We start from the raw sequence: 24817 nt of genomic DNA, 5'->3' as shown, positions 1-24817 counted from the left end.
CAAGTTCCCGCTGACTTGCATTATAAGACTGACAGACGGCAGCGGTTGCAGTTAAAAATCATCATTTGTGTTCTACTGAAGAAACAAAGACACCTACATCTTGGATGCTCTGGGGGTAAGCAGATAAACATCAAATTTTCATTTTTGGGTGAACTATACCTTTAAAGGGTTAGTTCACTGAATAATACAAATCCTGTCATTAATTACTCACCCTCATGTTGTTCCACACCCGTAAGATCTTCGTTCATCTTCGGAACACAAATTAAGATATTTTTGATGAAATCTGATGGCTCAGTGAGGCCTCTATTGACAGCAAGATAATTAACACATTCAAATGACCAGAAAGCTACTAAAGACGTATTCAAAACAGTTCATGTGACTACAGTGGTTCAACCTGAATTTCATGAAGCGATGAGAATACTTTTTGTGCGCAAAAAACAAACAAACAAACAAACAAAATAATGACTTTATTCAACAATATCTAGTGATGGGCGATTTCAAAACACTGCTTAGTGAAGCTTCGAAGCTTTACGAATCTTTTGTTTCGAATCAGTTTTTCGGAACATGTATCAAACTGCCAAAGTCACGTGAATCATTGAAATTGCAAAACACTTATGACGTACTGAAGCTACGTTTATTGAAATCACATGACTTTAACGCTCCGAAGCAAAAGATTCGTAAAGCTTTGAAGCTTCATGAAGCAGCGTTTTGAAATCGCCCATCACTAGATATTGCTGAATAAAGTCGTTATTTTTTTTTTTTTTTTTTGGCACACAAAAATTATTCCCGTTGCTTCATAACATTAAGGTTGAACCACTGTACTCACATGGACTGTTTTAAATATGTCTTTAGGAGCTTTCTGGGCATCTGAAAGTGTAAATTACCTTGCTGTCAATGCTGAGCCATTGGAATTTATCAAAAATATCTTAATTTGTGTTCTGAAGATGAATGAAGGTCTTACTGGTGTGGAACGACATGAGGGTGAGTAATTAATGACAGAATTTTCATTTTTGGCTGAACTAACCCTTTAATTACTCACCCTCATGTCGTTCCACACCCATAAGACTTTTGATCATCTTCGGAACACAAATGAAAATATTTTTGATGAAATCCCCAAGAGAAAGCAACGTAATTATCACATTCAGTGTCCAGAAAAGTAGTAAAGACATTGTTAAAATAGTCCATGTGACTACAGTGGTTCAACCTTTATGTTGTGAAGCGATGAGAATACTTTTTGTGAGCAAAAACAAAACAAAAATAACGACTTTATTCAACAATTTCTTGTTAGTTTCCTAAAGTTAACTTCTTTTTTACAAGGGAATTTTGAGTCCATTGTGATGTTGTCTAGCATATTTAAACTTTCTTTTTTTTCAAGTCTGTTTGTTGCTGGTACAAACGGCTCTAAAATGGTTCCCAGGTTGCACTTTGTCTTGAAGCCAGTGTGTTGACATGTCTATTCACACTTGTGTACGGACAGCAGATGGCTGGATGAGAAATGAGAACACATCAGTATGATGCCTTGAGAGATTCTCTTGTGTTTATCTCACTGATTAAACATCAGCAGTGACCTCAGGTCACTTATCTGTCAATCTTTTCCAGTGAGAATTGGCGATTTCTAGTGACATGAGCAACAGTAACCATAGGCAATGTGTCAAAGTTTAGCACAGTTAACTGTCGCAATGCTGCAGCTATTAATGGGATTGCAGACAGTGAAACACATGATCCACGGCTTGATATGATTTTATGCAGCAGAGTAGGAACATCTACTAATAACCTAACAACCTCCAGACAACTTGAATGTGTGAACAAATTTAGATGAAAAATTGTTAGGCACCTTGGCGTAGTATTGTTTATTTACAATACATTTTATTTACATGCCATTTACTTGCTAGAAAATTACAAAATCTCATAATTCAGGGGTTTAAACTGTATTCAATGTCTTAATTTAGTGTTTACAAAATGCCAATTCAATTGAAATTGAATAGAAAATCTCTCAAGTTTTGGTTTGACCTTTTAAAGTTGATGGTCAACTTTTTTTCTCCTGATGGTTAGACACTTCCTTTCTCTGATCATTTGTTGATGAAGGAAAAAATATCATGGCATATTTTGTTCCATATTTGTGGAAAGTTGCCAAATGCCAAATATAATCTGGTCTTCACATGACTTGTTTTTGTTGTTCTGCAGGCAAGGAAGGCTCTAGCAGACAGACAGAAGGATCTTGAGGTGAAAACACAGCAGCTTGAGATCAAATTGAGCAACAAAACAGAGGAGGATATTAAGAAAGCCCGACGGAAATCCACACAAGCAGGTCAGAGCATCAGTACAAAAGCAGTTCATTAAGCCTGAGTTAACTACACACAATAAACCTGAAGACTTTTTTCTTTGATCTAAGATCTTACTAAACCCACAGTATTTTGGAAATAAGTGAAGTTACAATGCTAGTTTAAGTTTGTAGGGGTGATATTATGTCCCTATAGTTCCCAAAAAATTAAGGATTATTAAAGGAATTTATCTAAGAACTGCAGTGGATGGGAAAGTTGACATAAAAATTGATCATTTCTGTCTGGTCCTTATGCAAAGCTATTGTATATGGCCTCATATGCATTTCGCAAGCAATTGACAAGCTCCAAATGTCTAATAAGTACATATATAAGTATCATATTTAATACAGCAGGCTTTTATGGTTCATGTAATATGATACATTAGAATATGGAGCTCAAATTTAAAGGATTAGTCCACTTTTAAATAAACTTTTCCTGATAATTTACTCACCCCCATATCATCCAAGATGTCCATGTCTTTCTTTCTTCAGTCGAAAAGAAATTAAAGTTTTTGATGAAAACATTCCAGGATTTTTTTCCTTATAGTGGACTTCAATGGGCACCAAACAGTTGAAGGTCAAAATTAGTTTCACTGCAGCTTCAAATTGTTCTACACAATCCCAGACGAGAAGTCAAAGTTTCAGGTCAAGTTTCAAACCTCAGGTCAAAGTTTTGAACTAATTTTTATATGCAATATGCTAGTTCAGTAGTATATAACAATTAGTTCAAACTTTGACCTGAGGAGGGCAGTAATACGCTTAGCAGTGTCTAAACTGCTGGGATTCTAATCGAGAAGAAGAAGAGAGCTTGTTAAAGATGAGCATTTATGGTTAAAACTATATAATTTTCAATTTTTTTCAGAAAATGAGGAATGGTTTCTCTAGATAAGACCCTTATTTCTCATCTGGGATCGTGTTGAACAATTTGAAGCTGCACTGAAACTAATTTTGACCTTCAACTGTTTGGTGCCCATTGAAGTCTACTATATGGAAAAAAATCCTAGAATGTTTTCATTAAAAACATTCATTTATTTTCGACTGAAGAAAGAAAGACATGGACATCTTGGATTACATGGGTACGGAAGAGGATTAGGGCCAAGCAATAATAAAAATATAAAACCATCTCGAGATTAAAGTTGTTAAATTTCGAGAAAAAAAGTCGAAATAAAATGTTGAGAATAAACTCGTTAAATTACGAGAATAAACTTGTTAAATTTCGAGAAAAAGTTCGAGATGAAATGTTGAGAATAAAGTCATTAAATTACGAGAAAAAAGCTGTTAGATTACGAGAACAAATTCGTTAAATTACGAATTTGCTCTCTCTTTAATGAGTTTATTCTCAACATTTTATCTCAACTTTTTTCTTGAAATTTAACGAGTTTTTTCTCGTAATTTAATGAGTTTATTCTCAACATTTTATTTAAACTTTTTTCTTGAAATTGAATGAGTTTTTTCTCTAAATTTAACAACTTTAATCTCGAGATGGTTTTATTTTTTTATTATTGCTTGGCCCTAATCCTCTTCCGTACATGGGGGTGAGTAAATTATCAGGAAAAGTTTATTTAAAAGTGGACTAATCCTTTAAGGGGAAAAACACCTATATTTTATTTAGTGTCCCAAACTGTCCAAAAATGATAAAATTCTTATAGCTTGTAATGTTAATCAATGAGTTTTTCATCAAAGTTTTGATCATGTTGATAATTTAGAAGCCTTACAAAGGCTTAGAAGTTAAAAAGTTCATTAAAAAGCCCTAACTGTGTGCAGTTACACTCTAACTATCAGAATCCTCAAGTCATCAGTCCCTCAAATTTTGCCAGCTGTCATAACACTGTAGCAGACAGACTCCTGGCTGCCCCATTGCTCAGAAGGATTGACTTCCTCAAAAGTTTCTCGTTTTAAAAACTTCCAGCCATTCTCTTCCACTCCGGACGGCTTTGCAAATGAAACAAACCCTCCATAATCTGTCATCAGTGGTTTTTACAGTGTGTTGAGTAAGGAGCTTTTTTGTGGTGAAATCTTGCACCGGGCACCAATTGCTTTCCATTGTTGTAGCGTGTGGAGATGGGACTGTGTTTTTGAGCTGTGGAGAGAGGCATCACAAACAGGATGTGAGAGAATGGTGCAGGGGATGGAAGAGGACCTTGGCTCAGTCCCAAGACTCTGTGTTTGAGAGGAGCCAGGCCGTATTGGTTCCAGACGGAGTTGGGAAAGGCATGGAGTAATGATCTATTTTTGCAGTGGGAAAATGGGCCCTGTGGGAGCTGACGATCAGCATGCCAAGCTTCTTATTGCTCAGAGAGCCTACTATCAATGTCGGATTTGTCCTGAGCTGGACACTTATACATCCCTAACGCAAGAAGACCTGGCAGCGCTGAGGTTCACACGGGCTTGAATTCACTCACCCTTCGAGGTTCAGGACAACCTGTTGGCCTGAGTGACTGCTGCATTATTGAGGACCCTAACGGTGTCTTATTCAGTGCTTATAGGCTGACTCTATTAACACAGAGGGCCAAATGACCATGACTGACTCACGTATAGCCACACTGAGTGTTTTAGTCTAGCAGCACTGTGAGAGAAGTTCCTGGTTCATTATTCAATTCCAAAACCACAACATTAGTGTGATGTGCACACCAATGCACTCACTTTAAAATATAATGAAAAGTACCATGATATTAACATGTTTTGTAACTGGGAAAATTGGATATGGTAACTTCATTGTTTTAGGATTAGGTTTTCAAGCACTAAGTACCATGACAGTCAATTTAAATACCATGGTACATGGAACACTATGGTGATCATTCAGTATCATTGTTTTCTTTTTATTATTCGGGACCTGTCTTTCTACCATGGAACCACCACAGCAGTTTTTCAAACTTTTGATCAGAATTACAATTTTTCTATCAGACAATAAAATGGGTATCATTTCATAAAATTATTGCTGGTGTTCAGTTTTTAGGGGTTCAAGTACATAGCGCAGAAACACTACTGTAATTGTTAAAGGATCAGCATTCTCCCCTGAAAGTGATCGGGCAGACCAAACCTTTAGTCGTAGAGACTTGAAACTATGAGGGCTGGTAGTACTCGGCCTGAGGGGGGCGCTACAGCGGTCCAAAGTATGAAATGGCTAATAACTCCTAAACCATTATTTTCGGGTATTTTGGATTTTTTTGAAAAAAAAACTACTTTTGCGAACTACTCCTAGGTTTTTGGCCCTTATCAGAACCTAGATTCTCTGGAGTCTGACTGTCAGTAATTGTCTGACTGTCTGACTGAATGAGTCTGTCTGTCAATATGATTGTCATGACTGATTGGCTGCAAGTACTGTATGTTGTGCTGCTCGGTCTGATCCACTTTCAACAACGTTTCTCCGAAATCACTTACTACACCTTTAATGCCAAAATGTACACATTTACTATGAAATTATTTGTGATTATTCTGTTGATATCTTTATATTTCAACTTTAAATATATAGTTATGCATATCACTGAGGGTTGTAAAGCACTAAGAAACATCTTTCTAAATATTTGAATATATAGTTTGTTTTGCCAGGGAAAGCTGGTGCTGCTAAGCTCTTTGCGGGAATTTCTTTGGTAACATCAGCTTCTCTGATTGGTGGATCTTGTTTAAGGATTATGGGTAGTGTAGTTCTTCACTGGAAGTTCAGCAATTTCACAAAATATTTCAACAATAAATAAATAAATAATTTAAATAAATTGAATTAATTATAAAAAAAAAAAAAAAAAAAAAAAAAAAATATATATATATATATATATATATATATATATATATATATATATATATATATATATATATATATATATATATATATATATATAAACTACTATATATATTTATATATATATATATATATATATATATATATAAAATACCTAATAAATATTCCAAATATGTGACCCTGGACCACAAAACCAGTCATAAGTCACACGGGTATATTTGTAGCAATAGCCAACAATACATTGTATGGGTCAAAATTATCAATTTTTCTTTTATGCCAAAAATCAGGATTAGGATATTAAGTAAAGATCATGTTTTTTTGTTAATTTCCTACAGTAAATATATAAAAATAAAAAAATAAAATATATTTTTGTGAGTGGATATGCATTGCTAATGATTTCATTTGGACAACTGTAAAGGCGATTTCACTCTCTCTCTCTCTCTCTCTCTCTCTCTCTCTCTCTCTCTCTATCTATCTATCTATCTATCTATCTCTCTTTCTATATATATATATATATATAATATAGTCTTTAGTAAAGTGAAAATATTTTTGTAAATGTGTCTTTATGATATCATGCCTGTATGATATTGAAATCTCCCACACTGTATAAATGGGTCTATATATTTTAGGAAGGTGGTCTCTCATAAGAGGATGATTATGTTTAGGAGTCTTTGGCATCATATTGTCTGCAAACTCTCGCCTTAGACTGAATACGTGCTACAGACCAGAATATTATAGAGACTTGGGTATGGACTCTTCAGCCAGTAAGCAACCTCATAGTAACCACTTAGTAACCACCCAGAACACATTAGCAATGCAAAGCAACACACTGACAGGCAGCCACATCACCCTAGCACAATTTTTTTTTTAAAAAAAGGACATGTGAAAATCTAGTTTATATTATCAAACTCAATTGTTATTATTACAATAAGTCATTTGATAATTATGGAGTAAGATTTCAGTGTCAAATGGGGTTTTAAAAGTCAGCTTTGATTTTCTTTGTTTGCAGAGATCTCTTCCAGTGCTTGACTGGAGGAGATTGTTTTTAATTGTGCTGCTGCCAAGAGCTTTACTGTGTTTTCCACTGCAGCTGAGCTCAGTAGAAATACCCTGTATGATGTTATCTGTGTCTCTCTCTTTCTCAGACTCCCACGCACAGAGCGAGTCACAGTTCCCGCTATAAATCAATGGCCAAACATTAAGCAGGGCTCAAACGCCGTTTTCCTTCAATAATGGTGGCAGCTCAAATCACTAATGCAAATGTCTTTAATGCCTATGCTCATTTACATATAGATGGAGCAATCTGTTTTTTTTTCTTTCAAGGTGTCAATACCATTTCTCTCTCCCACACGTCTGCCTCCCTTTTCCTCAGTGTACCTTTAATTATGCATTTAATTATAAAGCTCAGTAGTTGTGTGTGAAAACGTTTTTTTTTTTCCAGATGAGTAGCTTGAGATTGAATAATACCTGTGATTGTTGTTACAGAAGGGAATACAAATAGTAATAATAAATGAGTTAAGGTTGCCATCTGCTGGTAAAGACAAGCATATGCTTATACAGTTTATATTGTCTTCCTTTTTTTACTTGTTTTATGCATACACCACACTACATTTTGTCCTATTTTATTCTAATGTAACAGCATGATTGTAATGACCGTCTCTGTGTTTTGGTAGGTGATGATCTGATGCGCTGTGTGGACCTTTACAACCAGGCTCAGTCGAAGTGGTTTGAGGAGATGGTCACCACAAGCCTGGTAATTATTTCATGATGTTTCTTGTGCAAGATGATACTTCATGCATATTTATGCAGTGATTTTTGAATCTTCTTTATGAGGCTTGTTTATCATTTTGATAAATGAATTATCCACGAGATGCCTTTTATTATTATTTTATAAACATGTATTTAAAAAGTATACAAAAGTTTATCTCTTAATCATGGTAAAACTGTAGTGCACAACTTTGAGTTGCTTATTGCTTTTAAAAATGGCAGCAACATAAATAATTACATGTACTATAATTAATAATTGCAATAAATAATACTATACTTTCAGCAGAACGTGATTTCGCCAACTATCTTCGTTGATCCTGGAACAATATTCCAATCATCCGGTCATATCTGAGGGACAACTTTAGAGTTTATGCCAAGTTTAGGCTTAAAATCAGGGTTAGGTGCTTCCACATCAGTGATATTCACAGATAATTTCCCTCTGATTTTAGGGATAACTTATGGGTTGTGATGGGTTTAAGGGTAGGGATAGGGTTAGGACTACATTTTTAGACAGGAATTTTGTTCCAGGATCAATATACGTGACCCAGGAATGCATCTAACTTATGAGCCATGAATCAAACCAGATGATTCATTTATATTTAATTCCTTGATTAGGCAATGAACTACACATCCCATGAAGCATTGCAAATGATGTGATCAAAAACGATGATAAATATAAGACTATTGACTTATTATCCAAAAATGTACCAAAATATAAGTATGGAGAGAGTGTACGGTGGCTGCTAAACTCTTTTGTGGCAGTTTTCATTTCTGTGGTAACTTCGGCTATGTCGGGATACAGGATACGTGAGGATACAGAGGTAGGAAGGCAACAAGGCATGTCCGAATCCAATGATTGTGCCAAATCCTGTTTCCTGAGATACCGAAGCCAAATATGGTTGCAAGTTCTGTCGTTACTAACACAATTCAGCGGAACTTGCGAGCATAGTTGGCTAACAATGCTTTTGGGAAACACATCCATGATCGATTTTTGACGGCAGCATAGATGTATCTTTCGCTGCCTATGATATCCCACAATCCTCTGCTTTCCATTCCGTGACAGTTGATGGTGTCTAAAAGTTTCAGCTGGTGGTCATATTGTGTGCAAATGTACATTTTTGACCAACTTTTTTCCACTTTTGATGTTATTTCTAGTGATAAATTAATATTGTAGTAATTAAGTATTCTCTTAGTTATCACCAAAACCCTCTTTAATTTGTTGTAGTTCATTAAACCATTACGCTACCTCTACCATAAGTCTGTCTGAAATCAGTTTTGTGAGGTCTCATCATGTGCAAACGCTGCCTACAAAGTCATTGCCTGAAAAATCAGCTGCCTAAAGCTTTCGAACACATCCGTCTACTTCTCTGATTAGTGGATCTCACTTAAGGATTATGGGTAGTGTAGTTGTTCACTGGGAATTCAGCAATTTAATGCAAAATTATTCCATATAGAACCCCAATGAAACTTTTCTTAACTCTGTGTATAGAGACTGATGACTGTCTGTGTTTGTGCTCCGAAGGAGTTGGAGAGGTTGGAGGTGGAGCGGGTAGAGATGATCCAGCAGCATCTCCGTCAGTACACCACGCTGCGGCACGAGACCGACATGTTCAACCAAAGTGTGAGTAACAACAGTGTGTTCTTCTGGGTAACAAACCCTTATATAAACACATCTCAGCTAAACCCAAGCTTCATATTCATATAATATCTGCAGCTGTCTGTAGTGCATTTGAATTTCATTAAAGGAGTTTTCAAATAATCTTTCATATGATCAGAAAATCTCATTACATGAGCTTTATCATGCGCTCAGTTCTCAGTGCAATTAAATGCTGAACAAGCTTATCATTTCAGAAATAATTTTACTTTTACGAGAAATGTTTGATTTTTAGTAGCTGTATGAAGTCAGTTCTCCTCAGGTTCACACAAGTCTAGCAGAGTAAAGACTTGTAGATCATTACAGGGACTATTAACATGGTCCACAAATGTTTGACATCCAGAAAACATCCAGTTACTTTGTTTCATTTTTGACAGGATATCTATTGTTTTATCATGTAGAACCTATGTGTGTGTGTGTGTGTCTGCAAAGTGTGATATTTTGTTACAGTATATAAAGCAAAGACATGGATTTCTAAGTGTCCAAAGTCTTTTGACTTTAATAATTATAAACTTAAGTTTTACCATCTACAAATCCTTTTAAAATCCTTCAAAACAAGTTAACACCAGTGATGCAACAAAATAAAAATATAGTATTAACTCCGCAAGTAACTCTGTATTAACTCTGCCTGTTAATAAAATGTATGTGTGGATCTCGGTTACATTACGATTTGCTGAATCATAGGTTAATGCGACCCAGACACACTGTAAAAACACACAGCTTGTGTTTCAGGGCAAATCCGAGTGTATAAACACCTGCTCCAGAGCCCTTGGGGTGTGTTAGAGAAAGCTGCTGTCTCCACAGGAGTCTAGCTGCCAGCGCTCTCAACTTCACATGCCCGTACAAACAGAGTAACACTTACCATCAGTCTGAGTATGTTTCAACAGATGGATCTCAAGCTGGATCTCAGCTTTAATGGACATGTTTTCTTTAACACTTCATGAGGCGGCCAGAATAGACATGAACTTCTTAAAACCAAGTTACTGTATGCTTGAGTGAGCACATTTGAAGTCTGTCTCTGGTCAGTGGAAAGACATATTAGGCAAGGCAAATTTATTCATATAGCACATTTCATACACAATGGTGATTCAAAGTGCTTTACATGAAAAGGAAACAAATACATAAGAATAAAAATGGAATGAGCAGGAAACAAATATATGAGCCCTAATTGCCTGAATCACTAATTTCTATATAAAACACGTGTAGATGTTAGCTTACAGGGATAGTTCACCCAAAAATAAAAATAAAAATTATATACACAATTTATCAAACTGTTTCTAGTTCCCATTTCCCATCCCCATTCAAACTATCAACATTCTTCAAAAGATTTTCTTTTGTGTTCAACATAAGAAAAAAACTCATACAGGTTTAGAAGAACAACTTGAGGGTGAGTGAATGATGACAGAATTTTTTTTTTTTGTATTTTTTTTTTAAGGAGCTGTAAAATTACTTTCATTTAAAGTTATTTAGGTATAGAGAATATTTGCACTATTAAAGTGCTATACATGTGGACTGATACTGCTAAGGTATTTAATTTAATTTGATCACATTGTTTGATAGATTTAAACGGTTTAATGTGAAATACAAATATATATATATGTGTCTGTGTGTGTGTGTGTGTGTGTGTGTATATATATATATATATATATATATATATATATATATATATATATATATATACGTTTTAAATATTTTTAACTAGCAATAGAAATAAATTCAGGTTGAAGCACTACAAGAAATAAATAAAAACTAAAAATAACTTAATAACTTAAACTAAAACTGAAATATAAATAATTTAAACCTGAATAGCAATATTTCAAATAAATAAATAAATAAAATGACAAAAGCACATAGCAAAATGAGTAAAAATTAAACCTAAATTGAACCTAATTCAAAATATTAATAAAACTATAATAAAACTAAAATAAACATTGCTACACAGTTTTCATTTTAATCACAAAACATTTGGAATTGTACTGTATTAATAATGCTACCAGAATTATAGTATAAGTATCTATCTATCTATCTATCTATCTATCTATCTATCTATCTATCTATCTATCTATCTATCTATCTATCTATCTATCTATCTATCTATCTATCTATCTATCTATCTATCTATCTATTTATTTATTTATTTATTTATTTATTTATTTTAGTGCAAATGTCATAATTTCCTGAGAATTGCCCATTTATATTAAACTATTTATTTTAAATTACCACATGACCATGCACAACCAATCAAAGGTTTGGGGTCAGTAAGATTTTTTAAATATTTTTGAAAGAGACCTCATATTGTCATGAAGGCTTCATTAATTTTTTTTTTTTATTATTTTTTTTTAAATACAGTAAAAAGAGTAATATTGTTAAATATTATTACAATTTAAAATAATGTGTTTTCTATTTAAATACATTTTAAAATGTAATTTATTCCTGAGATGTAAAGCATCATTACTCCAGTCTTCAGTGTCACATGATCCTTCAGAAATCATTCTAATATGATGATTTGGATTTGTCATAATTATCAACGGTGTACTGAAAACCGGTGTACTGCTTAATATACAGTACAGTACAAAAGTTTGGAACCACTAAGATTTTTAATGTTTTTAAAAGAAGTTTCGTCTGCTCACCAAGGCTACATTTATTTAATTAAAAATACAGTAAAAAAACAGTAATATTGTGAAATATTATTACAATTTAAAATAACTGTTTTCTATTTGAATATATTTCACAAAGTAATTTATTCCTGTGATGCAAAGCTGAATTTTCAGCATCATTACTCCAGTCTTCAGTGTCACATGATCCTTCAGAATTCATTCTAATATGCTGATCTGCTGCTCAATAAACATTTAATGCGTACAATTGTACAAAATATTTGTGTACAATATTTTTTTTCAGGATTATTTGATGAATAGAAAGTTCAAAAGTACAGTGTTTATCTGAAATCTAATCTTTTGTAACATTATAAATGTCTTTACTGCCACTTTTGATTGATTTAATGCATCCTTGCTGAATAAAAGTATTCATTTCTTTAATTTCTTTTCAAAAAAATAAAAATAAAAATTCTTACTGACCCCAAACGTTTGAACGGTAGTGTATAATGCTACAGAAGCTTTGTATTTCAGATAAATGCTGTTCTTTTGAACTTTCTATTCATCAAGGAATCCTGAAAAAAAAAAAGTACACAACTGTTTTCAACATTGAAAATAATCATAAATGTTTATTGAGCAGCAGATCAGCATATTAGAATGATTTCTGAAGGATTATGTGACACTGAAGACTGGAGTAACGATGCTGAAAATTCAGCTTTTATTTTAAATTGTAATAATATTTCACAATATTACTGTTTTTTACTGTATTTTTAATTAAATAAATGTAGCCTTGGTGAGCAGACGAAACTTCTTTTAAAAACATAAAAAATCTTAGTGGTTCTTTTGGACTGTACTGTATATATATATATATATATATATATATATATATATATATATTATACTGCTTATACTGTACTGCTTAATATATATATATATATATATTTTTTTTTTTTTAAACCATCATTTTTTAGGACTATTGGATGAATAGAAAGAACAGCATTTATTTGAAATAGAAATATTTTGTAACATTATAAATGTCTTTACTGGCACATTTGATCTATTTAATGCGTCCTTGCTGAATAAAAGAATTTATTTATTAAAAAAAAAAAAAAAAAAAACAATCTTACTGACCCCAAACTTTAGTAGTGTATTTTTTTAGCAGTGTACTTGGTAGCTAACATTGATGGCTCTTGTTTCTTAGACTTTGGAGCCGGTGGACCAGCTCCTGCAGAGTGTGGACCCAGCCAAAGACAGAGAGCTCTGGGTAAAGGAACACAAGACAGGAGATCTGAGACCTGTGGACATGGACATCTAGACACACACACACACACACACACACACACACACACACACACACACACACACACACACACACACACACACACACACATTATACTATATGAATCTACCTGCATGCCTGTCTACCTGAGTACTTCAACCTCTCAGCCAAAGCCATACAGGTATCATCCCTTGAAGCACTGCTTGTTTTGTGGATTTCCACTGAAAATATTAGATAATTACAAAATCAAAGCTTTATAGAAGATTTTCTTAATGTCATATGGAATGAGTGGCAGGAAAGGACAGCAGCCACATTATGAAATTGAGTAGACATCCATATAATCCTGCATGACCATTGAATAACTTCATTATGCTACTTAAGACTTCCCAGTATGTCTATTACATTAACATGAATAAAATAGTCAAGGCTCCATTGATAAAGATCTGAACAAATACTGTACAGTAAAACACCTGTTTGTTTGTTTGTTTGATTGCTGCAGTGGATGCCTGTTAAACAAATTTCATTCAATCAAATTTTTTTAATCTTTTTGGTGTTAAAGTGATAGTGTTCGCACATTCAACTACACACCTAAGCCGCGTTTCCACCGAAATTACCCGGAACAATTTGTCTCAGGAACTTTTTTCCCTCCAGACCTATTGCTAGCTGCGTTTCTATAGCAGACTTAATGTGAAGATAGTCCGGTGACATTGGACTGTGTGCGACTTTCTAGTTCCCGTTAACTTAATAATAATACTCTTACTGCACACACCGCAACAGACTTTAAAAAACGATGGTTGAAATAAAATGTTGCGTGGAGTCAACCAATCAAAATGCTGCGTGAACTCAACCAATCAGCGTGTTCAGCGCACGAGTCCCACCCCCGAAAGATCCAGAATTTTGAAAAAGTACTACCTAGCAAGCAGGTACTTTCCGAGGGGGATTTTTTTAACCCCGAACTCATTTAGACCCTGGTTCCTGCGGTCGAAACACACTGAGTACCACGCTAAAGTCTATAGTTCCTGGGGAGAGTTCCTGCGGTGGAAATGCGGCTCTAGTTGTGGATATTTTCCTGGATTAAAGTGTGTGTCAATAGCTGCATTCACACTGACAGCGACTTTGTCGTTGCATGTCGCCAGTGGCTGGCGGTAATGTCGCTAGTGGGCGTTCCTTGTTCCTTGTTCCGCGTTCCTAAGCGTTGTCTATTGTTGTTTATGAATGGCATTCATGGATGTTATTCCATGTTGTAGACACAAACCAGTTTTCTTGCCCCTTAAAACAAACATTTTGGAGGGAAAAGATTAAATATAAATGGAATTAGTACATAAAATGCTTTATATTAAACGGTTAATTCACCCAAAAATTCTGTCATTAATTACTCACCCTCATGTCGTTCCACAACCATAAGACCTTCTTTCATCTTCAGAACACAAATTAAGATATTTTTGATTAAATCTGATGGCTCAGTGAGGCCTCTATTAACAGCAAGACAATTAACACTTTCAAATGGCCAGAAAGCTACTAAAGACATATTTAAAACAGTTCATGTGACAGTCGTTCAACCTTAACCCTTAAATGCATACCTCGGGTCTTTAGTGACCCGGGACGTCATTCACTACCCTCCTCCTCGTTCATTTTTTAAAGTTAGACTTCAATCTTCTTGGTATTCCTCAATCAATTAATTATAAAGAATATAACAAGAAAAAAAAAATCATAAAATTATAAAAGAATGCCTATTTTTGAATAATTTTTTTGTAAAAAATGTATAGGGTCGCAAACGACCCGAGGTGTGTAATTCAAGTGCAATGTCTGATACACAATGCTGAAGTGACGACTCAGACAGAAAATGAAATAATAAGAGAAACATGTAATGGCTCAGTGATTTACTGCAGAGCAAGTACTGAACGCAATCAAATATGACTGTAACTGTTACTGGATGGATCTGGTGAAGCTGTTAGCGATCGAAATATTGATTTTTAAGATGTTGAAAATTATATAGTTTTGAAAATATGTTTGAGATCTTGAATGGGCTCATATTTGTGACCTCAAACATAAAACTAGCCTATTATTTGCTGAATTTACTGGGAAATGAGCTCTGACGAGGACAGTGATGATGAATTAAAATATCTGCTCAAACCGAGCCCTTTCAAGCTCCAAAAGGTAACAAAATATGATTTATTTTATTCTTCTGTAATTGTTCCTCTAATATCAGAGGAGTTTTATATTATTGCGACAGGTAGAGATCCTTCCGTGTTAGATATAGATCCGGGTCGATAAAGACCCGAATATGTAAGAATGATTGGCGAAACAGTCATGCATTTAAGTGTTAATGTTTGAAGCGATGAGAATACTTTTTGTGACCAAAAAACAAACAAACAAATAAACAAAATTAACGACTTTATTCAATAATATCTAGTGATGGGCGATTTTGAAACACTGCTTTATGAAGCTTCGAAGCTTTACGAATCTTTTGTTTCGAATCAGTGGTTCAGAGCGCGTATCAAACTGCACACAGAGACATATCATAAATTATAGGAAAGCTGCTATCCAATAACTTTTCCGCCATCTTGCTGCTGACATTCTCCACTACAGGAGACGGATCAGTGCGCTCCACTGACTTCACTCCAATTGGAAAGTCTAAGTTTAAGATGTGTTTTGGCCGATCAGATCACAAGTGGACAACTCTAAATACAGGTGTAGACAGGGTCTGAAAAGTTTTGAGCTTGTCCATCTTTGACCACTTGCAGAGGTAGTTGAAAACACATTTGACCGGATTGCTTTCGTAGTGTAAATGCTCATGTGGTCGAATGTGTTCGAACAATGCAAAAGACCACCTACTCTCCGCCTACTAACCTAATGCGTAAACATTATGAGAAACGCACTTGCCAGACAGGATTTAAACTTTGTCGGCTGAAGACCCAGGTTTAGTTTGAAGATGAAAATGTACCAAGCACAATGTTCTCTCACCATTCCTGATTTCTAAAATGCACTCACCGCGTTCAGCCGGTCTTGTGGCTATCGGAGCAGAAACAAGAGCTGATGCTCTCTGTGTTTTTCTGTCCTCTCCGGGCGCATTCATGAGCATATTTTGTCCATTAGATCTAAAGATCTGAAAAAGCCCACATATTTACCCTCCCCTCGAAGAGATCAGGACAGAAGTGGTTGAAAGTGAGAAAAAAGAGACAGATTAAAACATTAGGTGTAAATGGGAATGTGTCTCCCTCGTGTACTTGTCATCCGATCGACAAAAATGTATCTTAATACTAGGTGTAAACAGGACCTTTGTTGCATCGCTGAACACGCCTACATCCTATCACCAATAATCACTGTCGCTCGTGACGCCGGAAATCTCCAGCTCTCCATTGAAACGAATGGGATCATGTTGCTTTGTCGCTGGCGGTGTGAACGCAGCTTAACATTATGATGATTGTTTCAGTCTGAACAGATTAACTGACCTGAACACATCAATTAATTCTCAGAAGAAATAACCAGCATCAAAGTTATTGGGAAAAAAAAAAAGAAAAAGAAAAAAAAGCTAAAGCATATCATCATTCAATGGTTATATTGTACATCTTTATTGTATTAAAAAAAAAAAAAAAAAAAAAAAAAAGTTTTTTTTTGCAACAAGGAATGCAATGGAAAGTTTTTAATGTTATTTTCACAAAATACACGTAAACTGCTGGCAAATCTACAGCCTTCCTTATGAAAGAGGGGTCAGGTTGCATTGTCGAAGTATGGAATTGATATATTTTCATATTTTTGCAGATTTATTTTACAGAAAAGCATGTTGTGTCTAAATGTAGGACTAGTTATTGTATGGTTAATGGAAAAATAGATGTGTTATTTGAGTGGTGCTGGTTAGTCCATTGATTGTGTTCATGGAAGAAGTGTCAACTAGCCAGGACTCGATAGCAAAGTCATATAATTTTTCCCAGTTGAAGCCAAGAAAATCCCTTATGCAGCCAGTTTTACTCTGATGGCATCCAAATTTCTGATGTAAGCTGCACTAAAGCAACTTATAGACATATATACTGTTTATTAATGGTGAAATTATATGGTTGGGCTGTAGAATCCGGGTGTCAATCAAAGGTGGATCAGATGTGAATTATAATGATTTGAGTTATAATGTACACCTTTTAGTGCCTAAAGGTAAATTGCCTTGGAATGTTCACAATCTATTCTGTTAAGTGTTTGTACATAACTGTAAATATGTGCGTGGCGTTTTTTGTCTGTAATTGTTGTCAAGCTCATCCTGCATCAGGCTCATCTCTCTGTAGTCTTTGTCAAAATATGTTTTAACTGATACGTAAACATTTGACTGATGGATGCCACCGTTTTCTGCTGAATGCACATTGTCATAGGCAGCTTATCACACTGTTCAAACCGCACAGCTCTAATACTGGAAGAAACATTTCGATTTTCAAACTTTATACAGTAATATTGAGAAATTTGATATGTTTATATAGCACAGGATGTCAAAGCACACTTTGGGAAAAGAAAACATTCTGTGCTTTTATTCAAATTCCTATCAGATTTGTATTTATTTTTACTATTGGTCAATATGGCAAGAAATACATTAGTGTTTAGAGTTAGTTAAATACATAGTCCAATAAAATCAAGCATGGAATAAAAATCAAAACTGTAAGTTATATAGTACTTGCTGCCTGAGATAAACTCACAGTATATGTATGCGCACCAGGACTACATGATGGGAATATAATTGGATTTTATGTGCTCGGCTAAGAACATTGTGAAATGCACATCCGCATGTCCGATAATGTGAAAGTAAATCTAAAATGTATTAGTAAAAAATGCTCTACCATGACAGGTAATGCATTCAGGTTATTGTTTACTTTGTTTACTTTATAGCAAGTTACTAACAATCATTCTCTTTTCACCTAACATAGGGTATGACTGGTTTACATTTGCTGTTTAGCATGTAACAAGTTTTACTGTACTGCATTGCCCAAGCTATTCTAGAACTACATGTTGCAGAAATTGTATTGAAAATTGATGTCGATGGTGTGCATTATGTGTATTCTGAAAAACTGTTCAGTTGAATGTCTGTGTTCCAAACTAGATCTTTTATATATATATATATATAATATTGTAAATGTTGATTTATTTGCTCTCAACTTAATAGTCTTCATTGATAATATTCATTTATCAACATGTTTATGAAGATATGATGTTTACGGTGAATTTGCCCAGGAAATCACTACATTGTCTATAATAATAATAAAAAAAGAACTTTAAAAGAATTATTTATCACCACTGAGGTTTCTTCTTTTGACCAACATTAGCATGTAGCATTTACGTTTAGCTCAATGTTGCCTGTCTAGCACATGTTGTCGCCTTTGCTTTATTTTAGTTTAGTTTACTTTTGTTCTATCCAAATAATTGTTCACTGAAGAAACATCTACTATAACAATGCAGTTTTGGCGTTTTTTTTTTTTTTTTATGTTGATAAATTGTATTTCTTCAGAATGCATGCCAACTTTTAAATGGCCATCAATGAAGAAAGAGTGTGTAGAGGCTAACTGCTTGTTGAAACCTTGATCCGCTGGTTCAAAACAATAGCAGACCAAACCAAAAACCAGGTCATTCATGTTTAATGCAACTCTACTACTACTCATGATCCTCTAAGTTGTTTTGACCATTCATTCTGTTTTCCACTGAGTCAAAAGCAACCGTGCTGCACAGCTCTGGCCATTGTTTTGCAGCTCAGTGTCCTAGTGCTGAAACCAGGCCATGCATTAGCCTGAGACAAAGACGGCTTTAAGAAAAGAAAGAGGTAAGCCCCTGTGTTTCAGGCTTGTCCTTAGAGCTTTGGCCGTAAGCAGCGTCAACATGATAAAGGTACACTTGTGGGTGAGAGCCCTTTCTAGTGTTCAAGTTTAGTAAGTCTACGCTTGCTTGGACACTCAAGACTCTAATCTCACTCTAAACTCAATCAGATAAATATCCATTTTGAGACAGCTTTGTTTTTGTGTGATAATATCATGTAAAAAAGTAGATCAGTGACAACAAGTGGTGGTTACATGATATGGTGGTTACATGGTGGTTACGTTATTTGCACTGAAAATCAACTCAAAAATATATTTATGTACAGTATATTGAAGTGTTCTGATTGACAAAGAAGAAAATGAACAATGCACGTTATCATTTGTACTTATCTAAAACATCACGCTGCTAAATTATATTACAAATATATGGACAGAAACCACATGGTCAGTTGTGACTGGCATGAATACTGTCGTTCCAACAGTACAGCGGTAATCTTTGATCCGAAATGGACTGAGAGTTTGGTTACACTTCATTTTAAGGTGTCCTTGTTACAGAGTAGTTATAAATTTAAGTACTGAGTAATAGCAATTAACAACATGCACTTACTGAAGAGTAGGGTTAGGGTTTGGTTTATAGTTACGCTTAATTCACTGTTATTACTACTGTATTACTACATGTAGCAAGGAAAATAATGTGTTATCCAGAGTTTTTGTATGGATAATTGCCATTAGTGGATGGACTTAGAATAGATATGTTTAACATTAATTTCTAAACTTTGCATTTTAAAATTCTCTAAAATTCCCATCACCATCACTGCATTTCCTAAAAAAAAAAAAAAACAGTAAAAGAAATTTGTTCTATAAAAATTACCCAGTCACCTGCTAAACAGATTCTGATGAATGCATGTTAAATGCGCTTAAACCACCTTAACCCTGAAGGGATCTAAAAGAGGAGAGCCACTGGACCCTGCGGATTTGTCTTACCCGACCTTCAGATCCTAAGCGGATTGCGTACGCTAGAGTTGGACTGTTAACATGAGCCTAATTGCTCTTATTGACTAGACTCTAAAAACAATGGAAATAGCAATGACTTTAGAGGCCATTCAGGTAGAGGTGGTGGTGGTGGTCCAGAACAGAAGTCTTGTATATATTATAAGAAAAGCTAGGTTTGTCTGGTTCATGGCCCTGACGTGTTTATGGATAGCGTATCTGGATGAGTCCAGCATTTGACCTGGAGAAGCAGTCTGGGTCATGAAGGTTTGGTGTCAAATGAATAGAAACGAAGCTCTGATCAGTCTCATGGGAATGTGGTCATTAATGCTTCTTTTCCTTGAGTTTGTCCTGAATCTTCTTTGGCTCGTCGAATTGTATCAACCTCAAGATGTCTTTGTTTTCCATGACACCCTGAATGAACTCCCCCTCTTCAATCTTATCTGTGAAGACAATGAGACATTGTGAAAATGCATTGATTATGAGCAGATGGCATGATTCATATTTTACAACAATAGCCCATAGTTTGATGAGTTATTACCTTCGTCTTTCTTTCCGAAAAAGGTCCAAATTTTGTCTGCTCGCTTTTCTGGTGTGTCCTCATCTTCCGGAAGGTTTTTCTGATCTTCCTCCGGAATCATGTTGAATATCGACTGTTCCCAAGAGAATACAATATATTACAATTCTGTCCCTTTTAACATAAAAATAATGACTGACACATTGACAACTACTGACATCAGATATGCTTAACTGATTGAGACTCGTATTATGAGGTGGTGTAATCTATCCTGAGCTTCTTGAGCCATCTGGTCACAACAGTCGGACTGTTATCTACATACTACAACTTCCTACTAAATGCCATGTGCAATGGCTGCAAACCTGTAAGTTGAAGCCAATTATGACCGATACTCACCCGAACAATCTCCTGCACCTCGTTTTTACTGATGGTCCCATTGCCGTCTACGTCGTACAGAGCGAACGCCCATTCAAGTTTGCGCGTGGTCTTGCCTGACGAGGTAAGGTGCAGTGCCACAATGTACTCCTTAAAGTCCAAGGTCCCGTCGGCGTTGGTGTCAAAGCTGCGGAAGACATGCCTAGCATAGGCGGTGGGATCGGCATCCGGAAAGAAACTGGCGTAGATGCCTTCGAACTGTTCCTTAGTGATGCGTCCGGTGGGACACTCTTTGAGGAAGCTGGCATACCACGTGCAGAGCTCTTCCTCACTGTATTTGGTGTTCATCTTCAGATCATCCAGAATCTCTTTGGACAAAGCACCGCTCTTGGTGTTCCCCATATTTCTAGGCTGTACACGAGTAAAAGGGACGGATTTGCTGAGTTACCCTCCTCGCTTACCTTCTTGTCTCACGCTCTCTCTTCTTTCGCTGTTTTTGTCTCTGACCAGAACAACGGGACTGCGTTGTGCTGAGTGCTGGTGTTGGCCCGTCTCTGGGCTTGGCTCCCCCCCTGACAACTCCTCTAAGTGCTGAATGAGATTATGTATATCTCTATTTAAATCCAGACAGGCTTTCTGAAAGATTAGCTAGTTACGTCACACCACTTCTGATGAGTGCTGCATTATGTTGATTTGCTCCTTTACGACGTGGTCTTACAATACAAGGGTGGCAAACAAAACTCTGTACTTTGCTATCGAATGAATCAAGTGTGATGAGCAACACGGCTGCCATTGCTCAGAGAGTCGGTTTCTACATGTGGGTTAGGGGCTCTACAAGGGGGTCCATTTTCTAATAAGACCCACCAGCTTACAAGACCATCTGCTGTTACTCTAATTGGACTAGGTAATTAACAGGCAGCGTTGTGTTTATGTAATGCAGTAAGCATACCATAGGTGCGTTTATGAATTGGAAAATCATGCACAAGCTGGTTTGTTGTCATTTTATCTCCAGAAATATGAACAATGTGGAGTTTCACGTTATATGAGTATGGTGAAGGTCTCTTCAGGAAGCAATATTTTGGTGCTTTGCAGTTACTAACAATCTGCTTGTTAAGTCTGATTTCCGGATTTCCGTCAGATGCCAAAATCAAAAAACGTGGTGCTAATACACACTCACATGCTGTAATACTGAATCATGATCCTAACCTTCATCTCCATTCTGAAATCTCAAATGGCCAGACAGTGATTCATCTTTTATGATTTGTTAAAATATTGGTGTCTGGGATGCTAAGTCCATATGTAGTCTACAAGGTTTCAAGAGCATAGCTTAAATGTGTGACATGAATAAGTAGTGCACTTTTTAACAGCTGTTGTATTCTTTAAGTCACGACTTAACAAGCAGATAGAGAATTAAATAAAGTCATGGGGCCTGACATGGGCATCCATCTTGCTTCCAACATTTTTGCATCTCTTAATGTGATTTTTTTTTTTTTAACATTCCATGTGTTTTAACTCTGATTGTTTCTGTCTGCATGACCAGTGTTGGACAGATTATGACCTTAATCATAGGTTTAGATGGTCACCCATCTAAAAAATTCTGTTGTGAGTCATGACCTGTCAGTGACCCTTACTTGATTTGCTTCCTAATAATAATAGTAGTTTGGTTTCCTTCACTCCTAAAAGTAAAGTTTTCTTTTTGGTATCTGTGGTGGAATCATTCATAAAAACTTTCCATTCCACAAAAGGTCCTTTATAATGGTCTTCAGACTATGGTTATGTTTAGGACTGTTTCCTGAAAGGTTCTTTGGGTAACCAAAACTGGTTCTTCTATGGCATTGCTGCGAAACCCCCTTTTGGGACCTTATTTCTAAGAGTTTACAGTAATAGAGTGTACTTATATTACACCACATCTGCAGCTATAGAGAAGTTGTCTGTACTGGAAGTGGCTGTTGCATTGCAATGTAGTTCTACCTGGTTTATTTTAGCATTCATCCTGAGTTTATGATGCATTCTTTTCCATTCAGTTCTGTCAAAGTTTGAATGCAAGAACATGTCTAGTGTGAACGGTTGCTCACTTATTATGTGCTGCCTGCTCTTGTTGTGGTTTGAGGAGGAGAGTTTTCTTTAGTTGTAGGCTATCCGAGGGCAAGACTTTTCTATACTTAGAATACTATTTTTTATATTTCTAACACCATGGATGTTGCAACCCTTTCATACATGGCATGTTGATTAGTGTTACTTTAAAATTACTTTTTTTTTTTTTTTTTTTTTTTTTTTTATTTGATGCAATTTATTTAGTTTATGCTGGAGTAGTTTTGCTGGGTGGGTGTGCTTTTGTTTGGATAGCGAACAGCTTGAGCTACTGACCTCTCTAACCTCATTAGCACACATTGCCTATTTGTGTTACCTCAAGTCATGGAGGTCAATACTGCTCTGCTAACCAGCTTATGACCGACGACAGATCTGCCAGCCAAAAAAGGGAAACTGATCTTAGTGTGTCTGCTGTGCTTTAATTCTTAGCTTTTTAGTCAAGAGCATTAGCATTAGCCACACATCCAAGTATGAAAGAGCGATCAATTGCATTTTGATAACAACGGAAATAACCTAAAATACTCCATCACTAATTCCGAATACATTATTTGAAACTGTACTTTTGTGTAAACTCACAATAACAACAAAGATTTGTGCTTTTGTGAAATAAAAAACTCACAACGGACACGATTTCTGCCGTATCGTTCTCTGTGAACTGAAGCGCGTCACAAAAATGCACCGAAACTCGGCATATAGGATACTTGCCTCACAAACATGAGAAATATATCTATATAAAAAACAAATAATCTCCGATTATGTAATCCTTATGAAGATTTATGTGTGAGCTTGAATGCACAATAGGCTACATTACACCTAGGGTGAATTCAAGTTGATTGGGATACTTTTTGCCATTGAGATGACTGGGAAAATGTGTCCCAATCAACCTGAATTCACCCTATATATATATACTGTAAAAGGCTCATTATGGTTTAGTATTCCCCTCCCCACAGTATATATATAAGTAAATAATTAATATAAACGTGCACTTAGTCGACTAATGGTTTAAATGAACAACTACTAGTCGACTAAAAAAATCTTTAGGTGAGTTTTTTTGAATGTTTTGACATTCCTCTTGCTGTTCTTCCATTTGCCATCACTCAGATAGCAAGCTGAGCACAAACCCATGATATATGTGATCCTGGACCACAAAACCAGTAATAAGTCGCACGGGTATATTTGTAGCAATAGTCAACAATACATTGTATGGGTCAAAATTATCGATTTTTATTTTATGCCAAAAATCATTAAAGGATTAGTTCACTTTCAAATAAAATTTTCCTGATAATTTACTCACCCCCATGTCATCCAAGATGTTCATGTCTTTCTTTCTTCTAAACATTTTCGAAAAAAAAAAAAAAAATGTATATGCTTTATAAACACAAATGATCCTTGCATGTGCTTCCACCAAAACCACACTTTTGTATTCTTCAAAAATCAGTTTAGTTTTTTTCCGTAAGTAGAATAGGACATACAGCGTAAGCTTTTTGAAGAATACGGAAAGCGGAAGCACGTGCAAGGCGATAATTTATGTTTATAAACCATATACATATGTTTTTTTTTTTTTTTTCGAAAATGACTGATTTTTAGCTAGATAAGACTCTTATTCCTCGTCTGGTATCGTTTAAAGCCCTTTGAAGCTGTACTGAAACTGTCATTTTGACCTTCAACCGTTTGGAGGCCATTGAAGTCCACTATAAGGAGAAAAATCCTGGAA

At 35.5% G+C, this 24817-nt stretch overlaps 2 protein-coding genes across 3 annotated transcripts in view; one reads left to right on the top strand and one right to left on the bottom strand.

The window, feature by feature from the left end:
• The window catches only part of gas7a (growth arrest-specific 7a), a 54125-nt gene extending 39310 nt beyond the window's left edge, over positions 1-14815 (top strand). For both annotated transcript variants that reach the window (XM_048175842.1, XM_048175754.1), the window contains exons 11-14: positions 2185-2308; positions 7730-7809; positions 9346-9444; positions 13270-14815. In XM_048175842.1, coding sequence (XP_048031799.1) covers positions 2185-2308; positions 7730-7809; positions 9346-9444; positions 13270-13383 — 417 coding nt within the window. In that variant the 3' untranslated portion in view covers positions 13384-14815. The remainder of the gene's footprint in view (positions 1-2184; positions 2309-7729; positions 7810-9345; positions 9445-13269) is intronic.
• Positions 14816-18940: 4125 nt separating this feature from the next.
• rcvrna (recoverin a) lies at positions 18941-22146 on the bottom strand. The gene is made up of 3 exons (XM_048175633.1): positions 21034-22146; positions 20662-20773; positions 18941-20563 (listed from the first exon to the last, which is right to left on the bottom strand). Exons 1-3 carry the CDS (start codon positions 21412-21414, stop codon positions 20445-20447), a joined length of 612 nt encoding a protein of 203 aa, XP_048031590.1. The 5' UTR covers positions 21415-22146; the 3' UTR covers positions 18941-20444.
• Between the last annotated feature and the right edge of the window lie 2671 nt (positions 22147-24817).

This window comes from Megalobrama amblycephala, linkage group LG1 (assembly GCF_018812025.1).
Source record: "Megalobrama amblycephala isolate DHTTF-2021 linkage group LG1, ASM1881202v1, whole genome shotgun sequence".
NCBI lineage: Eukaryota > Metazoa > Chordata > Actinopteri > Cypriniformes > Xenocyprididae > Megalobrama > Megalobrama amblycephala.
Note: the sequence above shows the minus strand (reverse complement) of the source record. Positions and strands in the feature narration are given on the sequence as shown.